This window comes from Ochotona curzoniae, unplaced genomic scaffold (genome assembly GCF_017591425.1).
Source record: "Ochotona curzoniae isolate NIBS_2020 unplaced genomic scaffold, NIBS_Ocur_1.0 scaffold_2587, whole genome shotgun sequence".
Lineage (NCBI taxonomy): Eukaryota > Metazoa > Chordata > Mammalia > Lagomorpha > Ochotonidae > Ochotona > Ochotona curzoniae.
The window spans coordinates 7,460,757-7,485,533 of NW_024467096.1; the positions used below are offsets into that span (position 1 = coordinate 7,460,757).

Sequence of the window (24,777 nt, forward strand, 5' to 3'; positions counted from 1 at the left end):
GAAAGACTGCCGGGGTCCGCCCCTTCCTCTTCCTCATCTTTGTGCGCGCAATAAACTTTACCGCAGAAGGCTTCAATCGCGTCTGCCTCTTACTGCTGGGCGGTAAGACACGTGGGCGCGACAAACACCTGCCGTGCAGGTACAGAGCGGACCTGGACGATCAAAAATTCTAAAAGTTTCCTTCACTCCAATGCCAGGACCCAGACACCTTGCTGTACCTGTACCTCTCATTCAGATCTCAACAGAGTGGCTCTTCTAAAAAGGTGCAGTGGGTATGTGCCCCTGGCTTGGGTTCCAGGACCACCAGGATAAGTTGGCAAAGGACGGCTAGGCCAGGTTTCACTGCAGGGGGAAGGCCTAGAGGACAGACAGCAGGTCAGAAGGATTTCCTGCTGGATTTGGAGACCTGTGGATGGTGCATGGGAGTCACTGGCAAGCCTTGAACTGGGATACAGAAGTGACAGCATACAGGTGCAGAATCCCCAGCCCCACCTGTCCCTCCCTCTTGGAACTCCTGTGGTCCAGACACATCACTCTCTCGGTGTAGGAGTTCAGCTGCCAGCTCCTTTAGGAAAGTGCCCGAAGGTGCTAAGAAAACGTCAGTGACTAATATACTCCCTACACGGAACATTCCTTACTGCCTCCTCCCACGTCACAGGGCCAGAGATGTCCTTCTTACTTGGCCTTTTCCATTGCAAAAGGCTTTTAATATTCATCAGTCCTCTATTAAAATGTCAATTCCCTGGAAAGGTCAGGGAGGAAGAGTCTGGGATGTATGCTGCAGGCAAAAGTGGGGGACTTGACCTGTACTCGGGAGAGCCCTGAGCTTCACACAGCCTCCTGAGTCCTTCACAAAGTCCATGGAATGAATACTATTTTCTTCCATTAGAGAATCATGCTTTGTTTTTTTCACAATGCACATCTTTCACAAATTTTTGAAAACCCCTTATAAACATGGATTTAATTTTTTTTTCACCAAGACAAATATATCTTTTAGTTCTGTTTTGCACAAATTTTTGGAAGAACCCTCATAAAACTGACCCATATTCCTAAGGCAGGAGAATTCACCGCATTTAAAATTTTTATTTTATTTTATTTTATTTTATTTGAAAAGAACAGCGACAGAGAGAGAGAAAAAATCCCCCATTTGCTGAGTTCACTCCCCCAGAAAACCATAAATATATCTCAGGCTAGGCCAGGTCAAAAGCAGGAGCCTGGAACTCCATCCAGGTTTCCTGTGTGGGGGTAGGATGTTCTTGAACCATTTTCTGCTGCTTTCCCAGTCGTATTAGCAGGGAACTGGATATGAAGCAAAGCAGTGAGGACTTGAACTGACACTGTGTTATGGGATGCCAGTGGCTGTGCAAACCTTAGCTTAGCCCCAGCTGCAGCCCAGTCCACTCTGTCATGATGCCAGCCCCTGCTGGGGGTTTCCAACAGAGGGCAATGTGACCCCTTGAAGAGACAGGGGCAGGGGAGGGGGGACATTAACATTTGGATTCTAAGTGTGGATCCTGGGATCCACATGGAAGTCCTTTCCTGCGTCTGAAAGCCCAGTTGCGCCACCTATAAAACAAAGGTAGCAGAAGGCAGGATCATTACAATTCTGTCTGGCTGTCAGGATAAGAAAGGTAGAAACCATTGGGTGAATGGTGACCTTCGGAGCCATGACCACTAGCCAGGGAACAGAGGGGGCAGCTAAGAACCAACTGTCTTAGAGAAGAATCCAGGTTCAAGGGGTGGTGGTGGTAGTGGTGAGTATCCTGGAGCGATGCCCACACAGATGCATTTCTCAGTTACCAGCTCCCTCTTATTCTCAGACTTGCTCCAAGTAGTGGTCGATCTTCCTTACAGAGTAATGAAGCAATGAATTCCCAGTCTGAAGAATACTGAAGGAAAAAGAATACAGACTTACAGTCAGCAAACTTGAGTTCTAAGTGATCACAGACAAGTCACTTTCACATCTCTGGACCCTCACATGGCCCTGAATCCAGTGATTGTCCCTGTAATAGGAGTTATCATGGCCTCCAAGTTTTGAGGTAAAGAAAGGGACATCTGATAGGGAACCCCTCTCTGGACTGGCAAAGGAAATGTCACCTCCACATCAGACCTTGGTGAGGATTCAGGCATAGCAGAGGCTGCAGGTGAGCTGTGTCCCTGAAGCTCTAGACAATTTATAGCCATGTCCATGGGTTTCTTCTGTCATGTCCCACTAAGGGACAGAGGGGGCAGAGTCACACATGGTCTTAACTTTAGCTTCTTAGAAAGTCTTGCTGTTGTCTAACCCAGCCCACCCATTTTATCACTCAGGACCCAGAGGCCAGAGAGGGGAAGTGACTTGTCTGGTTTATTAAGTGACGGCTTAGGAGCACCATAGTCTGAGTCCACAACTCCACTTTACAGGCCTCCGGACATACAACATTGCTTGAGTCTTTATTTGGTACAAATCGGGCAATAACCAGTAGGATTCCAACGCTATACAAAGCCAATTCCAAATCCACCATCCTTCTCCAAACCAGAACCACAGAACAAAGACAGACAAGTTCCAAGCAAAATCTTGGAAACTGAATCTAGCTCATTGAGAGCTGGGGAGCTGAATGAGTCCCCAGCTTCGCTCCTCACCAAAGCTGAGCACAGCCCTCTAACCCTGGCTCCCCCACTGGCGTGGCAGCTTGGAGCTTCATCACACTTGTTCTCCTGGCATGGAATGGAGTCGCTCCTTTATTCCTTCTGTAACATTTCCTGAACACCTAAATGTGCTCAAGAAAATGTGGTGACTCAGAGACGTAGAAGACATAGGACTGCCCTTGAAGAATTCAGCCAGTCGGGAGAAATAAGGATGAGTAATACTGCACAATGCAGGAACTCTCCTGTCCTCAAACTGGACCTGCTCTTCTAGGGCCAAGTCCTCACCAGATCACATCTCAAGGGTGGCAGCTATGGGAGACCATGTTCCTCAGGAGACTCCCACCCGTCCTCCAGTAGCATTCTCCCTAGGGAGGCAGACCCCTTCCCAGGTGACCCTCCACACTGTGCAGTCCCATTTTGGAGGGGGTGAGGGTGATGAAGAGGATCACAAAATATTTATCTTCAAGCATTTACCATGTATGAAATCTGTGTGTACAAAAGAGAAGGCAAACAAGCAAAATTTCAACCGTCAGCTTCTGCCAACTCAAACTTACAAACCAGTTCATAAGCTATAAAAGCCAGTTGGCCTATGAGAAGGGCATTGGTTTAAAAAGTGTGAATTCCTGGATCTCTGTCCTTCCTGTTCCCTTGGCAGGACATTAACAACGAAGGCCTCAGTTTGCTCATCTCTAGGTAGGGGCCAGGACCACAACACGGCTTAGAATTGCGTGATGGGACAGGACTGACTGATGCCAGCGTGCTTGATGCTTGATGTCTTTTTCTTTTTTTTAAAGATTTATTTGAAAGACAAGGTTGAGAGAGAGAGATAAAGAAAGGCGAGACAGCGAAATCATCGATCTGCTGGCTCACTGTCCAAATGCCTGCAAAGGCTGGGGCTGGCCCAGGCCAGAGCCAGGAGCCAGGAGCTTCTTTGCAGGGCTCCTATGTAGGTGCAAGGGCCCAAGCATGTAGGCCATTTTCCACTGCTTTCCAGGCACATTGGTAGGAAACTGGATCGGAGGAGTAGAGCAGGTGAACTTTGAACAGGTGTCCATATGCAGTGCCTACATGACAGGCAGTAGCAATTTGCTGAGCCATAGCACCCACCTCTATCTTTCTCTTAAAATGTTGACTTTCTTTGCTTTTAAACAATTTCAGGTCCAAGCTACATTCATGAAAATAAAAAGACAGTAAGTCAGGGAGAGGTGGGGAGTTGGTCAATAAAAGGAGACAAAAATTGCTTGTTAATGGGAAGGAGTAAGGTAGGTGAGGGGTGAAGAGGTGAAGCAAAGGAGGCTGCCAAAAGAGCCATTCACCATGAGGGTTATAAACAGGGACCTTGGCAGCGCCAGGAAACACATACAGAGAGAGACAGAGAAACACAGAGAGAAAGAGGAGTGCCAACTAAACATCCAACCCAAAAATGGTGATTAATCAAAATGGGTCACTTCCCAGACTGCAGTGGGAGCTCCATCCAGAAACACTGGGAGGCAGGGGATCAAGAACAGGGGTGAGTCCATAACAACACAGAAAGCCCCGCTAATAGGAAAGCTGAGCCCATGCGTGGCGTTGTGCAAAAAGCCTGGTGCAGAGTGGACGTAGTACCCTGAGCCCTGAGCAGTGTCCTTTTGTCAGGCAGGGCTCCAATCCCAATAGTACACACACATTCCTTGCTCTGTCACACAGCGCTTGCCAGCAGATGCCAGGCTGTACAGATGAAAGGGTCCTGCTTGTTCTGTGATCAGAGCCTGTTAGGGAAGAGGGCAACTTGCTTCATAAAATTAGTGTGTTTCTGTGATTCTTGGGGACTGCCATAAGATGTCCTGAGCTCCAGTGCAGGACCAGGGTGGGCTCTCTCTCTTCTCCCCAGCAGAATGCTCAGAAGCAGGTGTATTGCCTGCAGAAAGAACTGTGCTTACTTAGGATAAAAGAGCCTTTTCCAATGTAGTTGAAAAGCCATGGCTCTGAGGACTCCAGGGCTGAGGAAGCTGTTTTCTTTAGGGGGAGGTGTGTGTGTGTTTGTGTGCGTGTGTGTGTGTGTGTGTGTGTGTGTGTGTGTGTGTGTGTGTGTAGGGGTTTTTGCTTGTTTGTTTTGCACCAACTTGGAGGCTCTGTAACTCCACTGCTTGTTTCATACCACTCTATTCCTCCTCCCACCCCCATAACACACACAGCCAATCGCAGCCTGGAACACAGGATGTGCATACGGAGAGGCCAACAGATGCTTCCCGTGCAGTGAATGCTGTAGTACCAGCCACAGAGGACTACTCAGGGAGAAGGGAATGTGGCAAGTGTCTTGCTGCATTACAAGTGCCATCAGGTGACAGAAAGGAGTAACACGAGCCTCCCCCTGCAGAAGGCAAATTGTGTGGATGAGCGAATGTGGGGGACCATCTAATGACTTAGTTGTGCTTTTCTCACTCCACTATGGGGCCTCTGGGAACCAGGAGCAAATGCATTTGGTGGGATTTTGTTCCGTTTTTCATTCAGAGCATCTCTTCTTATCCCAGTGATATCACCCCCTGGAAGACTGAGATGTAAGAAGAGGTGAATCACATTATCACCTTTGCATCTCTTCTAGAATTACATCAGTCAGAGCCTCAGGTGCCAGAAGGGGGAGGTGGGGTGGGAGAGCCTCACCAGCGGTAAGGGAGCCGGTTCTTTTGTAGCATATTTTCTTTCTCCTACTCCTCAACTCCCAAGCCTCTCCTGCTATTAATAAACTGTGGAAGAATAAAGCTCAGACTTTAAAGAGATAAGTGCTATAGACTTCTTGGTGGTTTTGGTTTAGAGTCATTTGTCTCAACTTTTCAACTGACCGCCACGCCAGCCCCCTTCAGCCACAGGCGAAGGCCAATCCTGGCATCCTCACTAGACATGTCCTTTCGGTAAGAATGATGACACGGGGACACAGGGCCTGGCACAATGGTTCTATTGGCTAATCCTTCCAAGCACTAGGATCCCATATGGGCGCTGGTTCGAATCCCGGGAGCTCTACTTCCCATCCAGCTCTCTACCCATGGTCTGGCAAAACAGTCGAGGACAGCCCAAAGCCTTGGGACCCTGTACCCATGTGGGAGACCCGGAGGAGGCTCCTGGCTCCTGGCTTTGGATCAGCTCAGCTTCAGCCATTGTGGCTATCAGGTAGTGAATCACCAGATGGGAGATTTTTGTCTCTCTTTCTCTGTAAATCTGCCCTTCCAATAAAAATAAAATAAATCTTAAAAAAAAAAAAGATGAATAAAGACACAAGGCCCCCAAAGTCGTGCAGTCATGTTTTATGTCCTTCTGTTTTATGTCCTCAGCAGTCATGAAGGACAGAGGGCCTCGGCGATGTGTAGCAACCAGTGGAAATGGAGCTCAAGTCACACATGACAGGGCTGACCCACACAGTGGGTCAGTGAGGGGTCAGTGAGCAGGAAAGGCAGACCACAGAGGTCATGGGATGGGCCAGGATTTGGAGGCTGACCTCTCTCCACCTCCCCCTGGGAGCTTTTAAATCTCATTATATGATGTGGACCTGAAGGAGTCGGAGAGGGACAGGGCCTCTTTAGCAAGCCAAAACAGAACAGGTTCAAAGGCTTGCACATTGTCCTAAGTCCCTGGGAAGAGAGTGAATATTTAAAAACCATTTCCCATCCTCTCCAAGCCAATCTTCAACCACTCCCATTATTTAGGAAAGAAAACCTCTCCCCACCCCCTGAATTCCAAACTCCCCATGGTCTCAGGGTCTGGCTGTTCAGCAGGTTATTTATGAAGAAAACAAAGTGGTCCCAGAACCCCAGTGAAGGCCAGGAGGGACTTCCTTTCTGCAACACAAAAGAGGCCTGGGGGGGGGGGGGGTAAAGGGGACAAAGGAGAAAAAATAATTTGCAGAAGGCACAGTTTGGGATGCCTCTTCTTGCAATTTCCAGCTGATCGGGTGTAGCCTAACTGGAGACATCTGCTTAGAGTTTACAACAGAAACAAACACAAAGAGAGCATGAAAACTCCAAAACACACACACCCAAACCCAAGCTCGAAGAGCTCCCCTTTGCCCTGGCCTCCACACCGCCAGCCCAGGAGCGTCATGGCGGGCTGTACCGGTGGAGAGAAGGGAACAGGCAACAAGCCAGGCCCCTCACCAGCTGCACCTGCCCCTATTGCAGCTGCACCATCTTTATGCTCTCCTGGGGGCTGGGGAACCACAAAGCCCTGTGGATGACTCCTTCCAGTCTCTAATCCCTGTCCCTCCCCCCATAAAGCTCCTTTTGCAAAAGCAGCAATGACATCTTCAGACTCCATCTGAGGAACCCACAGGAGGTGGTAGGTGGTAAAATCTCAGGGGACTCCACAGGCTCCAGAAACAGCCTCCAAGATGGAAAACAGAACGCACACTGGCCTCCCAGAAAGTTAACTCAGAAAGACCAAAACCAAACAAATTTGACACTTAGCACACCTTCCTAAGCTATCAAGTGTCCTGGAGAACACACTGGCCCAGGAAAGCCCCACCAGGTAGAGTCCCTTCCGAGCTGCTCTCTCAGCCCCACCACCCGTCCCTACCTGCCCAGGACCACACCCAGCCCCTCCCACCTCCAGACCAGGCACCTGCAGCGGCACAAGTCTGTCAGCTTACCTGCGCTATTTTCCTCTTTATTCTCTCCCAGCTGGTGGGCAAACAAAAGCAGAACAGCGCTAACTCTTGAAAAATAACAAAATGTTTTATACACATTTCTGTATGTACAATTGCACAACCGTTTTTTACATTTGTGTGTGTGTCTTTTGCACAGCAAAAGGTATAGACATCAGCTCTGGGAACACAATTATGTACAGAACAAAGCAAAAATAATAACAGATGTCAAAATACTTCACAACAGTGCAACAAATATTTTACACGACGGCACGGAGTGACATCTTCTGAGCAGGAGGGAGGTGTGTGTGTTTCTAAACTAAAGCTTTTTTTAAGATATTAGAGGTCTTAAACTGTAAACAAAATGCAACTTTCTTTCACCACCATCACCGCAACCCCAAATAAAACAGTTATTTGAGGAATTTGGCAGGTTTTCAAGGTTCTCGGTCTGAGGTAAACAGCCCAACCAAAAAGAATGGAGGTGAACAGGCTCATTTGTAGACTCGGGAAGGAGAGCGCGGGACCTCCGGGCAGGGGGTCGAGGAGGAAGTTACCCCTCCTTGTCCGGCCCAGCCAGCCGCAAACAGGAAGTCAAGGCCAGGCACCTCGCGCCACGCGGACGCCCTGAACGGGACCCCAACCGGGCCTCCGGCAAGATTTGCCCCAATCACAAGGCACCTGGTATCCCATCGCGCAACCTGAGCCGCCACAAACCGAGCCAGGGAGTGGGGCGTGGCGCGGAGCTGGGATGGAGTGGAGAGGAGGGGGCGGTGGCGGCCGGGGCACCTGTTCACTGGGCACCCGGGCGTCCCCCAGGCTTTCCCTTTCCTGGGTGTGGGACACGGGGATGACTCGGGAGGCCCCCTGTGGGCGCGGCTGTTACTCAGCCCGAGCGGGGCTGCTCCGGGCTGGCACTGCCGGTGGAGCCGGACAGGTCTGCGGAGGTGACCGAGGCGGCGTCCGGGCCCCCACCCTCAATGGAGCTCTCACTGCCAGTGCTCTCGCCCGACAGCAGGCGCGTCACCCGCAAGTCGGCTTGCAGCGTGCGCACGTCGTTGCCGAAGCTGAGCTCGCCCAGGTCGCTAATGAGCTGCGACAACTCGGTTTTGATGTCGGACGTGCTTCCCAGCAGCAGGGGCGGCGGTTCGGCCCCGGGGCCTAGCGAGACCCCACCGCCCCCCGGCGCCTCCTCGCGGTCGTTCTCCAACGTGTCCACCAAGTCCCCGCATTCAAGGTGCATGGCCACCACCAGCGCCCCCTGCGTCTCGGCCTCCTCTTCCCCTGCTGGGTGATCCGCGTCCCCCTTCTCCTCCTCCTCCTCCTCCTCTTCCAGGCAGGCCTCGAGCTCCTCCTCCTCTTCCTCCTGGAGCTCCTGCTCCTGCTGCTCCCCGAGCAAGTCCTCGGTGATGGAGCCGAGCTTGGGCGCGCTGCGGCTGCGCTCCACCGGCGGCTTGTAGCAGCAGGGTCCGTGCAGAAGCAGCTTGCGCAGCGGCACAAGGGGAATGGTGTGAGCGCCCACCAGCTCCTGCTGCTGGTGGCGCGCATCGTCCCGCCGTTTGAGGCGTTTAAATTCTGCCAGAGCGTTGGCCGACGTCTGGTAGAGCAGCAGTGCCATGGCCTGCGCCTTCTCGGGCTTGGACACCAGCACTGCGTGGCAGCGCAGCATGACCGCCTTGTGCTTCAGCTCGTGCCGGTACACCCAGGCGAAGACCTTGGGAAGCCGAGCGTCCGCCACGCAGTAGGTAACGCGGTGCAGCAGGTAGAGGTGGCCCGGGCGGCGCAGCGCGCGCTCCTCAGCGTGCACCATGCGGATGCCCTGCGCACTCACAGTAAGCTTCATCTTGGTGCCCTGACGGCCCGCCTCACTCTTGCTCCAGATCTTGCCCACGGCTAAGTCGGTGCAGCCATCGCCGCGTGCCTGGATGGTGGTGGCATTGCCCAGGTAGAGCACGGTGTAGGTCGGGTCCTCGCTGGTGATGTGCAGCTTCTTGCGCTTGGAGCGGAACATGCTGCCCACCCGGCTGAGTGCGCCTTCCGGGCAGGCCCGAGCGAGCGAACTGAGAGCAGAGTAGTGCAGACTCACAGCGTAACCCTTGGGCTTGGACGCCTGCCGCGGCGGCGGCTCGGCCAGCAGCTCGAACTTGTGCTTTTTCCACGGCAGCATCTCCGGAGGGTGCCCCGGCGCAGCTGGGCGGCGGCGGCTGTGGAGCGCCGGGAGCGAGCCGCGCTGAGCCACCAGCCCCGGCCGGGCTCACCCCCGCAAGACCAAAAAATAAAAGTCTGCTGGGAGCGCCCCAGTAGTCGTGAGTTGTATTGGAGGAAGGGGTCTTGGAAACCCCGCGGGAGTAGCGGGGGAGATTATTTTTTAAAAATTATTTCCAACCTGCAAAATTAAAGGCGGGGGGGGGAGCACGCGCACACCAAATTAACCCGGCCTGGGCAAGGACCAGGGCTGCGTCTCAGGCAAACAACAAAAAGAGAAACGGCAACGAATGGAGCCGAAAATGTCTTAGAAACAAGCTAGATAGATGCGCGTGAGTAAATCAACGGAGGAAGCTCCCAATCAAAGCGCCCGGGACGTGTGGGGCACTCCTTGGCAAACGGGAAAAGAGACCCTCCAACCCTCTCCGCGCACCTCCGGATCAGCACACAACCCCAGAGGCTGCGGTCAGAAGCTGCGGAAACTCTCCCGCGAGTGTGCCAGGAGCCAGAGCTCCCCACCCCCACGGGGTGCGGGACACCAAGTGCCCTCAGCGGGGCTAGGTTCGCGGTGTACCCGGAGCGCAAGTCTGGCGGCGGGGCCCCGCGCAGCAGTCCGGCTGGGGCTCACCGCATCCCTGCTTCAGCCGATCACGGTCCGGGCTGGCTTAGTCGAAGCAGAGCTGGCCTCCGAGGGCGGGACGCGCGCATGGCCGGCTCCAGGGGTCCGCTGCTACCTCATTCCTTCTCTCCCCTGCTGTCCTTGTTGGGCGGCTCGCCTTTGTAGCCGGCCCTCTCCGGTGCCACGAGCGGTAGCCGGCTGGCACGCCTCACATCCTTGCCGTCCGGGAGGAAGATCTCGGGGTAAATATAGGCCGGCGTGAACCATTCGCTGCGCGGGGACAGGGGAGGAGCTGACTAGAGAAGAGGATCCGTTTCGGGCTCCGACGCCCGACGGGTCCCCGGTCTCTTAAAGGGACCCGGTTGCAGCCATTGGCCCAGGGAGCGGGGGTGACCTGTCCAATCCCGCGATTACATTCCAAATTGACCAGCCTCTATTTTAAAGCGTGGAAATCACCGAGACGCGGCGCTACCCAGCCGCAAAAGAAACTGGAACTCTGGCACTCCACCCCCAGGCTGAAATGCAACTCGCGGAATAAATATAAGGCTGGATCGAAACTTCTGGGGGAGGTAGCAGAGGATGAGATGGTACGGTAGACTTTCCTGTGTGAAAAGGTTGGAAAAATAGTGGCGCACTGCCCCTTCCCCTTGTGAGACAGTAACTGGGTGGCGTTGAGTATTATTTTGAGAACTTAATTCTGTGAAAGGAGATGGGCAAAGAAAACACCACGACTTACTTCCTACTATCTTGGAGGCTGTGACTGACAGGGAAGAGCACAAACGAGACCTTGAAGCACAAGATGTTTGCAGTGATCAGTATGGGTATGATAGACGATAAAACAAAGCATCCAGCTCCTAAGACCCCGAGATACCAGCTCCAGAGGAGAGGGGTTTTCTGAGGCGCAATTTCTTGATAATACTTGTGTGTGGCTTGGAGTTCAGTTTACTTTGGCAGGCTAGTCATTCAGTTTTATTATGTCATTGAAATGTTTTGAATGAGAATTCCCAATAAAACTTCAAACGGCCATGTTTTATTTGGGTGTCACATAATGCCTGACGACCTCCTCTGGTAGTCACAGTTGCATTAATCATGCCTATTTATTTTTTTAATTTATTTTCTGGGCCAATTGGATGATGTTTTTATCATCTGGCTTGACCCTTGGCCAGGCACTCATCGCTGGGCTCTTGAAAACGCCTGCTTGCCTAGCCTGTCAGCCCAGTCACAGCAATAAGACTTCCAACTGGGATGTGTGCTATATGGTGGGACAATCTTGCATCACACTGCCAGGCTGGTCCTGGAGTGGGCCGGTCCGCTGAAAGTGGTTTAGAATATGCCTGAGACCACATGCCAAACAGATCCTCATTTCAGAACCATGGCTGCTACTCCTGGAAATCCCCTAGCCCTTTTAACCTTCCTCTGAACTCTAGACCCATTTTCTCACAGTCATAGGTGTGAGAAATTTTGACTAACCTTTATGAGTACCTTTGAGCACCAGGCCATGGACTAGGAAGCTCCCGGCCCAGAGGATGTCAACCCCACCAACTCCAGGCTTCCACTGGATTGTTGGCTCTGTAAAAGTCCACTAGGTCCCCCAATGTGGGGTATAAATCAGTACCCTATGTATGCTGGCCTAACAAATGAGATGTGTGGGTGAGAACTAATGATGAGCTAAGTAAGTGCTCCAAGACCCAAAGTACCATGCGAAGATGGAAAGAGAAGAGGTTCGCTAAAGACCAGAGATGTCTTCTTGGAGGCGGTGACATTTTAGGGGAAAACGAAGTTGTTTGTTTTTGTTTTTACCAAGTAGGAAAGGACTTTCTGGGAAGAAAGGATAGCAAAATAACAGACGCATGAAAATGCACGTCTACGCACTGATTATAATGGAGCCAAATGATTGTAACAGCTTCCTAATCTTTTTTTGAGGACCTGTATAGATCCATTTGTTACTATAACAAAGTAGCTGAGGCTGGGTGATATAGGAAAAGGCAGTTTGAGTTTAGTTTGGATTTGAGGAAGGCTGAACATCCAAGATCGGGTGGCCCCATCTAGCCAGGGTCTGGTGCAGGTTCTTGCTGGTGGGTCCCATCACAGTGACGGGCCTGTCCAGGAGAGATGACACAGAAAGACAATAGGCCAGAGGGATCCAGGGGCCAAATTCACCTGCTGTAACAACCAATTCTTGTGGGGACGAACTACCTCCATCCCTTGTGAGGGTGGAGCCCCCTGACCTAATTACTGCATGCACTCGGCCCCACCCCATAAAGGTTTCACCATCTCAGCACCAACGTACTTGGGACCCAGCTTCCAGCACATGAACCTTTGAGTGACATTCAAATCACATCCAAGCTACAGCAGGGTCCCCCTGGTCCCCAAGGGAAGGAGCAGCCTTTTCACAGAAGACTGGAACCCAAGGGCAGTCCTTGGTAAGAGCTGGAATGCATTCCTCTCCTGCTGCAAAATATTCACTCAGTGGAAGTGTATCAGACTTGGTATGGCACTTGGTTAAGATGATACTAAGCCATGGCCGCCAATGTGAATTCTGTTCACATTTCTGAAATAGCTTTCAGTGCCAAGGCATTACACGCTGTGCTCCAAAGGCTAAAGCTTCTGGTGAAAATGTGCCAAATTGACCTTTACTGAGTGACCTTTACGGATCCATAATCTCAAAGTCCAACGAGTTCACAGTTTCTAAATGGTTCAGAGGTACAAGGGTCAGGGAGGCTTTGAGAGGAGGGAGGGTTTGAATGGTGGTGAGAACAGAGTGAAGGCTGAGCTCAGGGCTCACACTTCATGAAGTGGTGGGGCAAGCAGGGGACCTTGGTGGTAGGAAAGAATATACCTGCCAGCCTGGCTCTTGCAGCAGCCACCAGAGCGTCAGTGTCAGACACGGATGTCCACAGAGCTGCCTTCTTGGTGAGCTTGTTTGCACAACAGCAAGGTGCTGGGCAAATGGGACATCCTGGTATGTGAGTCATGCTCTGTGCCTGTGCTCCCACCCCAGCTGTCTCCCATGGTTGCCTGGAACAACCAGCTTCTGGGCAACCCCCTCACCTTGGGAGAAATTGTGCGAGAACACACGTAGCAACTGAAACTGTGCTTCCCCAGCCTTGACGGGGGGACGTGGTTGATGATCTCACAGCTGGCTTCTGGGACCCAAGGCAGTTCCTGCTCAGGACATTTGTAATGTGGGGTTGGGAAATGGCTGTGCTTTTTAATGACACTACCCCATCTACTGGTAGCAAACAGAAGTGCCACCTGCTGGGATGGTTTCTCATCAAACCAGAGGAGCCCCTGGTTGAATTCAATCTATTGCCATTCACCTCTGGAAGGAAAGGAGTCCTGGCCCCTAACTTGACACCCCCGAGTCCATTTTTTTTCTCTCACACACGCTTGTGGACTGACTTTGTTCCACCTTAGGTCATGCATAATTCCCTCTCTACCTTCTCTTCCAACAACCTACGGGATGGACATTGACTTCAGAGACGAGAAATGGCGCATCTGGGAACATCTAAGTCTTTCAACAAGTATTTGTTGAGTGTCCGATACAGATGTGACATGGTTGCTGAGAGAGTCAAGATGACATCTGATACAGATGTGACATGGTTGCTGAGAGAGTCAAGATGACATCTGATACAGATGTGACATGGTTGCTGAGAGAGTCAAGATGACAGCAAATGGTTGACAAGTAATAAATGATCAGGCAGTGAGAAGTCGGTGAATAAAAGAAAGCAGTGTTAGGAGTAGAAGATGGTTGGTTTAGACAAGCATGGTCAAGAAATGTGTCTTAATGGACAAAGACTTGTATAAGATAGAGCCAACCGTGCAAAGGAGAGGGCTTTAGCCCGACCTAGTCAGTACAGCAGTCCGTGTCATCAACCCAAGGAGACAGCCTAGCCACATGTGACTACTGAGCCCTTGAAATGCAGCAGACCCAATGGAGATGTGCTCTAAATGTGAAATACACTCTGGATTCTGAAGACTCAGTGAAACAGAAAGACTGACATGTCTTCATGCATTTAGGTTAACTGGACCCAGTGCGGTAGCCTAGCAGCTAAAATCCTTGCCTTGCATGCTCTGGGATCCTATATGAGCGCAGGTTCGTGTCCCTGTGGTCTTGCTTCCTATCCAACTCTTTGTTTGTTGCCTGGGAAAGCAGTGGAGGACGACCCAAAGCCTTGGGACCCTGCATCCACATGGGAGACCCAGAAGAAGTTCCTGGCTCCTGGTTTCAGATCATCTCAGTTCCAGCTATTGCAGCCACTTGGGGAAGCTCCTTCCCTCTGTCTCTCCCCCACTTCCATAGTAAAGAAAAGTTAAAAGAATATGCCTTTTCCAAACCTGCCCTACAAATGATACTTGAAGATGATCTCTTGACAGAGTAAAGGAATAGTACCCACCAAAACCAAAGGCAAATGCAAAGAACATCCCAGTAAAATAACAGCGGAAGACCAAATCAATGAACAACCCATTGTTAAAATGACAGAACCAAATTACCACACATTCATATTAACCCTGAATGTAAATAGCTTAAACTCATCAATCAAACATCATAGATTAGTAAACTAGATTAAAAAACAAAACCCATCTATTTGTTGCCTACAGGAGACATATCTCACCAACAAAGATCAGCAGAGACTATATCTCATGGATTTTGATTTTTTGTTTGTTTTATCTCTTCAAAACACTTTCTTCTGATTAAATTCTTCACTGGCTCATAGATCATGTAGTAGCATCATTTTCTTCAAGAAGGTTCTTGATTTTCTTTTACATTTCTTCAGTGACACATTAGTCATTCAGCAGCATGTTATTTAACTTCATGGTGTTTTTCTTTTTTTTTCTTCCTGCTGTTGATTTTGTTTTGCGGCTTTTCATTTAAGGGGATGTATAGTAACTGTGTAATGGAGACTATCATCCCCAGCAGTATGTTATTTAACTTCATGGCATTGTAAATTTCTATTTTTCTGCCTGTTGTTGATTTTTGTATTGTGTCTTTTCACTTAAGGGATATATAGTAACTGTGTAATGGAGACTATCGTATCCAGATATGAAGATGCAATGTAGTATGGGTCTCTACTTCCAAAGATGGACTTACAATGAAACTGATTACTATATCTTGACAACAGAATGCTGGACTCTGTCATTGTCCATGCCTGAAATGATGGACATATGACTGTGTAGGAAGAACTATACTATAGTAATGATATAGGGAACTCAGTGAGGGTGGAGGGAATTGGGGAGAGGATAAGGGAAATCCCACAATCTATGGCACTGAATCATAAAGTGATTATAATAATAAAAAGAAATAAAATTTTAAAATAAATAAATAAAATTAGGGGCCAGCATTCGGTCTGGCAGTTAAGATGCCTGGGCCCTATATCAGAATGCTTGGATTTGGATGCTAGACTTTCTCCATTGTCTATACCTATAATGTCATGATACACTTAAATAGCAAAGTGATGCACTTGTGACTGTTGCTGAAGGACTAAACTACTATACTAATACAGGGGAAAACACTGGAAGGGAAGGGAGAGGGGGTAAGTGAAAGGAGAAATCCCTGAGGCTGCGAGGCTGTGTCATGAAAAATAAAAATTACAAAAAGAATACTTGCATTGAATTTCTGATTTTGGTTTCTGATTCCAACTTGCTGCCAATGCAGACCCTAGGAGTTCCTGCCACCCACACGGATGTCTGGACTGAGTTCTTGGCTCCTGGCTTTAGCCCCAGCCAAGGTGCAGTGTAGGCATTTGGGCAGTGGCCCAGCAGAAGGGTGTGCTCTTATCTCTCTCTCAAATACATGAATAAATACAAGGGTAAAATAAACTTTGCCTGCTTCCTTAATGTGGCTGATAGAGATTTGTAAGTTCCATGTATGAGCAGCACTGTCCTAGGCAAGGGCAGAGCTAGTGTGAAGACCTCGAGATGGAAATGAACTCAAAAGATTCAAAGAGTTCTCAAGCCTCAAAATCCCACTGCATGATCCCAGCAGCTCTCGTCATTCCTGACCCCTACTGCACCTGCTTCTGAGCCTTCTCCAGTCCTCTGGGCCCTACTTTGGCATTGTTCACAGAGGGTCCTGGCTGCATCAGAAAACCCAGCACTGATGCCTGATTCCCCCTCTAAATCTAAATCTAAATCTCTGGGGTTGCTGAGACCAGAGATTGTGCCCATCCAGGCTCCTCTGACGCTGAATACACACTCAGTGTTTGTTGAGCTCTGGTTTTGCCTCTCTCAGTTCTCCCACTATCAACCCCTTCCTGAACTTGCATCATCCCTTCTCCTATCCAAAGCCTTCTGTATGAGTATCAAGTCCATTGTTCCTGCATGCCTCATCTTCCCAGAGCCCTTAGCTGCTCTCACAGCCTGTATTCCTTGCCGAGAGCTGGCCTGCCAAGTGGGGTCCTTCAGTGCCTCAGTTGACACAGGCATGCATTCTGACTCCTTCTGTGCCAGCTAAATAACACACCCTCCCCCCCTCAAAAAAAGAGAATGTTAAGGTCCCCAGGCCGGAAACCTGTGAATCTGTTCCATTCCAGAGCCAGGGGAACTGAAACTGCAAGTGAAATTAACACTACTCACCAGTTGCCCTTAAAACAAGGAGATTAACCTGGATTAGCCAGACAAGGGCAGGGTCATCACAGAGGTCCTTGAACATGGATGAGAGGATCTGAAAGGTAGTCAGAGAAGCCAGGCACAAAGAGTCATGGGTTGCATGGCTCCATTTGCACGAAATCCCAGGGACAGAACTCAAGCAGATAGCTGCCAGCAGCTGTAAGGAGGACATGCTGAGCAAGTGCTCAGTGTTTACAGGTTTCTTATGGGGGGTGACGACAGTGTTTGACAGAGGTGGTGACTGTGCAACATTGGGAGTGTACCAAATGCCACGTGTTTGTTTATTTAAGACAGCGATGGAGAGGGGAGAGGAGCGGGAACAAGGAGAGGGCAAGATTACAAGATTCCTTCTGCTAATGTCACTCCCCAAATGCCTGCAACGGCCAGCAGCTGAAGCTGGGAATGAGGGATGCCACACAGGTCTCCCACATGAAACCAATTACTTGAATCATCACTCTTGCCTCTCAAGCACTGTGTAAGCAGAAAGCTCCAATCAGGAGCTGTAGTGAGGAATTGAACCCAGGTACTTCAATGTAGCATGCAGGTAAGCTAACCCGTTGCTTAACTACTAAGCCAAATATGTGTATGCATTTGAGCCACCTTCTGCCACTTTTCCCAGGCCATTAGCAAGAAGCTTGGCAGAAATGTAACAGCAATGACACAAACCAGCACTCATAGAGGATGCTGGCATCGCACGTGGCAGCTTTACCCATTATGCCATAATGCCAGCTTCTTAGCTCATTTTTTTAAATAAAGATTTTATGGCAGAGTGACACAGGGAGAGAGGGTAAAACAGAAGTATCTTCCATCTGCTAGTTCAGTCCCCACATGGCCACAACAGTCAGAGCTGGGTTAGGCCAAAGCCAGAAGCCTGGAACTCCATCCAGGTCTCCCAAGTGGAAGGCAGCATCTTTCACTGCTTTCCTAGGCACATTAGCCAGGAGCTGGATTGGAAGTAGAGCAACCAGGACTTGAACTAGTACTATGATCAAGGTGTTACAGGAAGTGGGTTAACCCACTACACCACAACGCTGGTCCCTCATCTCAATTTTGTAGAGGGAGCCAGAGGGTTGGGTCAGAGTCAGATGAGGGCTCAATCTACCCTTGCTGGCTTTGAAGACAGAGGAAGGAGCTACAAGTCGAAGGATGTAGGCATCCTGTAGAAGGTGGAAAAGACAAGGCCTGAACTTCCTCCAGAGCTTCCAGAAAGGAATGCAGCCCTCTCCACACCACAATCAGTCCAGTAAGACATTCCCTGAGCTTCTAACCTTCAGAACCATAAATGCATGTTGATTTCAGCCAAGTCTGAGGGGATCTGTGACAACAGCCACACACCTCCATCCACACATCTTGTCCCTTATCCTGACCCTACCCCTCCCACTATCATCAATGAGAACCCAACCCCTCCCCAGCTTGGCTTCCCACAGAGCCAAGCAGAGCTAAGCAGAACTGACCTGGTGCCTCCCTAATGAAAAGGGAGATGGTTAGAGGAACCTGAATGTATGACCTGGTTCCACCTGACCTGCCAAAAGCACATGCATACCAAACCCACCCCTGTTCTCCAGCCTCAAAATCTCTGTTCTCCTGGACCTATTTCCTGAAAGCCATCCTCCACACTGATGTCAGACCACAAAGCTGACGTTGTACCTCTTCCGGTTTTTACCCGCAATGGCTTCCCACCAACCACAAGATACAAGCCCAGCTCCTCAGTCTACACAGCACACAAGAATACTCAGCTCTGGCACCTACCTACCTCTCAACATTCATTCTTCTCCTCTCCTGGCCTCACAATGTATGCCTAACAATAGCAAACAGCCTAGACTTCTCTCCCATGCTCATAAACCGGCTTTTCCTCTTTCTGTCACAGTTTCGATGATTCTAGCTAACTGGAATGACCTCCCACTGCCACTTCCCTTCCCAGTTCTTGCTGGCTTCTAAGAGCCCCTTCAAATAGTGCCTTCTCCAGGTAAATGTCCTGGGCCTATACAACTCCTGTGGAACACTGTACTTGTCTTGTTAATGATGTTGTTATTTTCACTTCTCTGCCTCCCCCATTAGATTATATGTTTTATTCATTGTTTGTTTTCCTCAATCCTAGCGCAGTGCCTGCAGCCAAATCAGTGTATAATAAATGTGGAATGACTAAACACGAGCCAGGTGTTCATAGCAGTGGGACTATCCTAAGTCCCACTGACTTAACTAGTTCCTGACTGAACTAGAAGAATCCTTCAAATAACCTAGCACACCCCTCACCCCTACTTTACAGAAGAGGACACTGAAGCCCTTCGGGTGCACATGCATGGTCTTGTGATGAATTAGGGGCCAAGCCAAAACTGAGGTTCACACAGCCCATCTCAATACAGGATGCTTTCCTCCTGCTAAATGGGTCACAGGCTTTAAAACACATTGATACACAGAATCCACATCCTGCGTTTGCTCTTCTACTACGAGAGGGCTGATCCAAGGACTTAAGACCTCAGCTAAACGTGTTTCTCCCTGTGATCTGAATGAACACAACTCAATGGAGCCCTCTAACGAAAAATCCACGTTAGTGACTCACACTGCTGTCAAAGAGGTCAGAGTCCAGCACGGCCGTCCTGGCCTCCACCTGTGAGACTCTGGTCTCAAGACCATGTTCAGATCCAGGAAAACACCCATTGGGTTCCTCTGCTCTGCTTCCTAACCTTTTCAGTTGCCCAAGACCTCTCCCTGTAGAGCAGGGAGTCTGACTGATACCAACTGCTGTAAGGTCCGTGTCTTTATGTGACAGAGAGAAAGGGCGGAGGCATGGTGATGTTAAGAAACTTGCTGAGATCCCCCAAAGCTGGTGTTCATTGTGTTTGAATCAGGCTGGGCCTGATTGCTGGAGGACTTGAATGGCAAGTAGAGGCATTGTCCCATTGTCATGAGTCACTAGAGGCAAAGGAGCAGAGGTGTGTCCTCAGATACCCAGAGAGGGAAGAGAATGACTCCAGGCACCATGCTCTGGCCTGACATGGATGGTCCCGGAGCAAGCTGCAGCCCCTTTGGGCCTTTGTCTCCCAAAGTATGGGCTGAGCACATTGTCTTGCAGGTCCAAGATAGCAGGGAGCAATGCTATTTTCTAGAGCTGCCGTAACAAATCACTGTAAACAACAGAACCATATTCTCTTACAGCTCTAGATGCCAGAGAAGGATACCTCGTTCTTGCTTCTTCTAGCTTCTAGCAGTTACCTGCAATTCTTGATGCCTCTTGGCTTACATTGGATTCGCCAATCCTGAAATCTGATGTCACATGACACTGTCCCACAGTCTCTCATGTAGGTATCCAAATGAGTCTTTTTTTTTAAGATTTAATTAATTTTGAAAGCTGGAAATACAGAGAGGGAGGGAGAGCTAGAGAGTGAAGGAGCTTCTTTCTGTTAGTTCACTCCCCACATTACTGCAACAGCTAGCACTGAGCAAGGCCAATGCCAGGGGCCTAGAGCTTCATTTAGGTCTCCTATTTGGGTGGCAGAGGTCCAAGGACTTGGGCCATCTTCTGCTGTCTTCTCAGGTGTATTAGTAGGGAGCTGGATCAGAGGTAGTGCAGCCAGGACTCAAAACCAGCATCCATAAGGGATGCCAGCACTGTAGGTGGTGACTTTACTTGCTATGCTATCTATACCAGCCCCTAAATGTGTCTGGTCCTATAAGGACATTAGTCATTACATCAGGGCCACTGAATCCACAAAATCTCATCTTTGAATAATTGCATCTGCAAACACTTTTTCGGTTTTGGTTTATTTGTTTGAAATTTTATTTTCAAACAATGGTTCAACTTGCTAATCTCCTACCTTGTAGCACTGGCATCCCATATGGGTGCCAATTTGTGTCCTGGCTGCTTCACTTTTTATCCAGCTCCCTGCTTATAGCCTAGGAAAGCACCAGGGATGGCCCAAAGCCTAGGGACCCTGCACTCAAACAGGAGACCCAGAGGAAGCCCCTGGCTCCTAGCTTTGGCTCAGCTCTGGCTGTTGCAGTCATTTGGGGAGTGAACTAGCAAGTGGAAGATCTTTTTGTCTCTTCTTCTCTGTAACTGTCTTTCCAATAAACATAAACAAATCTTTTTATAAAATTATTTTTAATGGCTTAGTAGTATTCCACAGAGTAGATGTACCACAGTTTCTTTATCCATTCCTCTTTTGATGGGCATCTGGACCGTTTCCATGTTCTCACTGTTGTTGTAAATATAGATTATCCTATAATCCTATATGCACTTTCTCATATGCATATTTAATTTTCCTTTGATATAGTTACCCTTTGCAACAAAATGGTCCCAACTTGAGACCATTATGCTTGGTGAAGTAAACCAATCCCAAAAGGACAAATATCATATGTTCTCTTTGATATATGGCAAACTTCATGCAAAATACAAGATCAATAGATATATATGTAAATGTGTATGTACATTAATTTATCTAGAGAAACTATATAATGGAAACTAGCATATCCAGATACGAAGACACATTGTAGTATGCATCCCTGCTCCCAAAAAAAAGATGGAATCCCAATGAAATTGCTGAATATATCTTGACAATAGGATCCTGGACTTTCTACCATTGTCTATACCTACAATGTCATGATACACTAAATAGCAGAATGATGGACTTGTGACTATTGCTAGAGGACTCTACTATTATAATAACATGGGAGAAAACAGATGGAAGGGAAATACCTAAGCCTATGGAACTGTATCATGAAAAGTAAAAAAAAATAAATAAATAAAGATAAAAATAAAAATTTAAAAGAATAAAAATAAATACAAAAAATATTTCTTTTACCTGGAAAGTCAGAGTTATAGAGAAAGAGAGAGACAAAGAAAGAGGTCTTCCATCTGTTGGTTTGCTTCCAGCATCCTCTGCTGCTTTCTCAGGCCGTAAATAGGTAACTGGATCAGCAAGTGAAGTATCAGGAACATGAACTGATGCCCACAAGGAATTCTCCCATAAGGGAGAATTGACCTGATGTGCCACTGCCCCAGCCTCCACACACATTCTTTTTCAAATATGGTCATGTTCACTGCAGGTTAGGTGCTGCAGGTTAGGACTTGAGCATATCTTTTGGAAGAACCTCCTACAACTCCAAACAGAGGCTGTGGAAGGGACTTGCAGTAGTGACAGAGGAACAGTTGACAACAGCAGTTGAGAGGCTGCTCTGTGGTCCAAGCCCACAAAATGTCCTCACTTGGCCCCTGGCCAGGGTGCCTCTCCTCCCATGAGCTGTTTGTGTAGAATGCTGGCCCTGAGGACAAGGCTCCAACAGAAATGCAAACACACTGGAAAAGAGGTGACAGAAAGAAAACCCTTTGCTTTACAAAGGAACCGTCTCATCAGTGCCATCAACACAAGGACCACTCTGCAGTTCAGGTCCAAATCTAGTTCCAGAAAAACAAATAGACAAATAAACATCTGAAGGGCAGTGGCGAGTTGCAGGGGAGGGCATGGTCCAGTGAGGAAGGATCTGATGGGCTAGTTCCCTGTATTGGTGAAGGGAGGTAGAGGCATGGCTAGCCTTAGAGAAAGAGTAGACAAGCAGGAGAGAGAGGTGGTTATTTTTTTTTTTTTGCATTTCCATCTGTAACAATATTCATAATTCACAAATGAATGTGCTAGATGTTTGTTCATCTCTCTATCATCTCAGCCACCTCATCTCAGAGGGCAAGGTGTGACCTCTGCTAAAGTTTTCAATGACATTCAGCTTCCCCATCTGTGCCACCCTGAACACCCTTACTGCGACTATCATTGTTCCCCTGCTTCGTTCAGGTCCTGGGGTGAAACAGGTGGTACTCCATGATCAGGAATCTATATACCCGTTTTTAAAAGATTTATTTTTATTGGAAAGGCAGACTTACAGAGAAAGATCTTCCACCTGCTGGGTTCACTCCCCAAATGTCCACAATGGCCAAAGCTGAGTCGAACCAAAGCCAAGAGTCAGGAGCTTCTTCTGGATCTCCCATGCAGGCGCAGGAGTCCAAGGCTTAGGGCCATCCTCTGCTGCTTTCCCAGGTCAGAGCAGGAAGCTGGATGAGAAGTGGAATAGCCTGGACACAAATGGGTGCCCATATGCAATGCTGTGCTTGGAGGTAGAGCATCAGCCAGATGAGACATTGCATTTTCCCCCAACTCCATCACCCACTTTCTAAGGCACGAACCTGATTTAGGACATCCTGACTCTTTGGTATGCAGCCTTCGCTTGAACACTCCTAAGTGGAAGGGAGCTCAGTATTTCACAAACATGTGCTTGCCATCTGTGAACTGCTCCAGTTGCAAGAATGTTCTGACACATTAAAATTAAAATCACAGCTCTGTGGTTCCTATTTTGTGGCCTTGGTTCCACTTCCTTCATCTCCTTACACCCTTCTCTTCCTTACCTAGGACAACCCTTCATGTAAACAGAAGGGATTCCCACACACCAGTAACCCTTCCTTCACCTGTGCCTCTGACAACACCTCTACCTTCCAGGTTTATGTGCTCACACTTACTCATGTGTGTAGGACTGACTGAGGGATGGAGTCACACTTAAAGACAAAAAGTAAGATCCCAGCAGCCAGAAAGCCCTCCAAATGGAACAGGCTGCTCTGATACGAGCTACGTGACTCAGAAGAGCCCCTGTGGGGGCTGATCACTGCTAAAATGTACTCTCCTGGAGGCAAGGAATTTGGGCAAAGCTGACTCCCTGCAGCCTAGTGTTGAACGGACACATGCAAGATGAGTCTGGCACCTTCTACACTGCGTATTTTAGAATTGGTGATGATTAACTCTAAGCCTCCTTTATTTTGTTTTACTTTGCTTGACTTTACAGAATCTCAAGTTCTACAATGAAAAGTGTAGAAAGAAACAATATCCTCTCTCTCAATTATTATGCATGGAAAAGTCACAATGTCATCCATGATTCAAAGAATCAGGATATTCCATGCAGGGATCAGCAGGATGGCTCATGGGTTAACCCTTGTCTTGCAAGCACTGGGATCCCATATAGGCACTGGTTCATGTCCCAGCTGTTCCAATTGCAGTAGAGGATGGTCCAAAGCCTTGGGACCCTGCACCCTCGTGGGAAACCCAAAAGAAGCTTCTGGCTCCTGGCTTCAGATTGACTCAGCTCTGGCTATTGTAGCCACTTGGGGAGTGAACCAGTAGACAGGAGATCTTTCTCTTTGTCTCTCCTTTTCTCTGTAAATCTGCCTTTCCAATAAAAATAATAAATCTTTTTTTAAAAAGATTCTGCATGCATCACACACACACCTGCAAGAGTTGTGAGCAAACTCATGGGTCAGACATGGCATATAAATACGATGTACAGTCTGTATCACCAAGCAAAAGATCTGTTACATATTCCCTTGTATGCACAGTAACTTACACAATCAGGCAATGTTTTTCTGCAGTGACTCATTTATAATAATCATTTACAATAATCACCAGTAAATGTCTGCTGAATTATGGAAACCCATTCATGTGTGAGAATCCACCCATTTTCAGCAGGACAATTGGAGAAAGGCAGATAATCATAGGGAGTTTCCCTATTAGTTCAACGACACCCTACAGAAACTGCTAGACTGCCATTTTCACACCTTTCAAACTTACACAAACCACTTCAGTGTCCTGATAGAAAGGGATTGGTGTGGAGAATAGAAGGGGACAGACAAGGCTGCAAGCTAACCTTGGGACAATTTTCCAGCCTTTGGCACTTTTCTGACCAAGAAGTGAAAGGAAAAACCAAAATGAAACCCATTCAGCCTCTCCTCTCCTACCCCAGACCGATGCAGAGCCCAGAGGCTGGACCTTGTGGAGGCAGATCCCTGAAAGCTACTCTAGGCCTTGTTCCTGGGTGTGTGTTTCACAGATGGTAACTCCATTTGTTCACGCTCAGGAAAGCCAGCATTATGCAATGCCATGCAGGAGGAACACTCCCGGTGTTGCTATTTGGAAGCTGGATGCCAGGGTTCAAATCCGCACATCAACTGCAACCTCCATCCAAGGCCGGCTATTCAGAGAATCTGGACTTGAACAAAAGAACTCATCCAGGTGGAGAATGAGGGGGAGCTGTCCCCTGTTCTGGACACAGTCTGTTGAGTGAGCACTCTCCCTTGGCC

The 24,777-nt window shown here is 48.7% G+C and overlaps 1 protein-coding gene across 1 annotated transcript; it reads right to left on the bottom strand.

Annotated features, from left to right (window-relative positions):
• Nucleotides 1-7,309: 7,309 nt before the first annotated feature.
• Nucleotides 7,310-10,271, bottom strand: FAM43A (family with sequence similarity 43 member A). The gene has a single exon (XM_041002980.1). The coding sequence runs from the start codon at nucleotides 9,399-9,401 to the stop codon at nucleotides 8,121-8,123; it is 1,281 nt and encodes a 426-aa protein (XP_040858914.1). The 5' UTR covers nucleotides 9,402-10,271; the 3' UTR covers nucleotides 7,310-8,120.
• Between the last annotated feature and the right edge of the window lie 14,506 nt (nucleotides 10,272-24,777).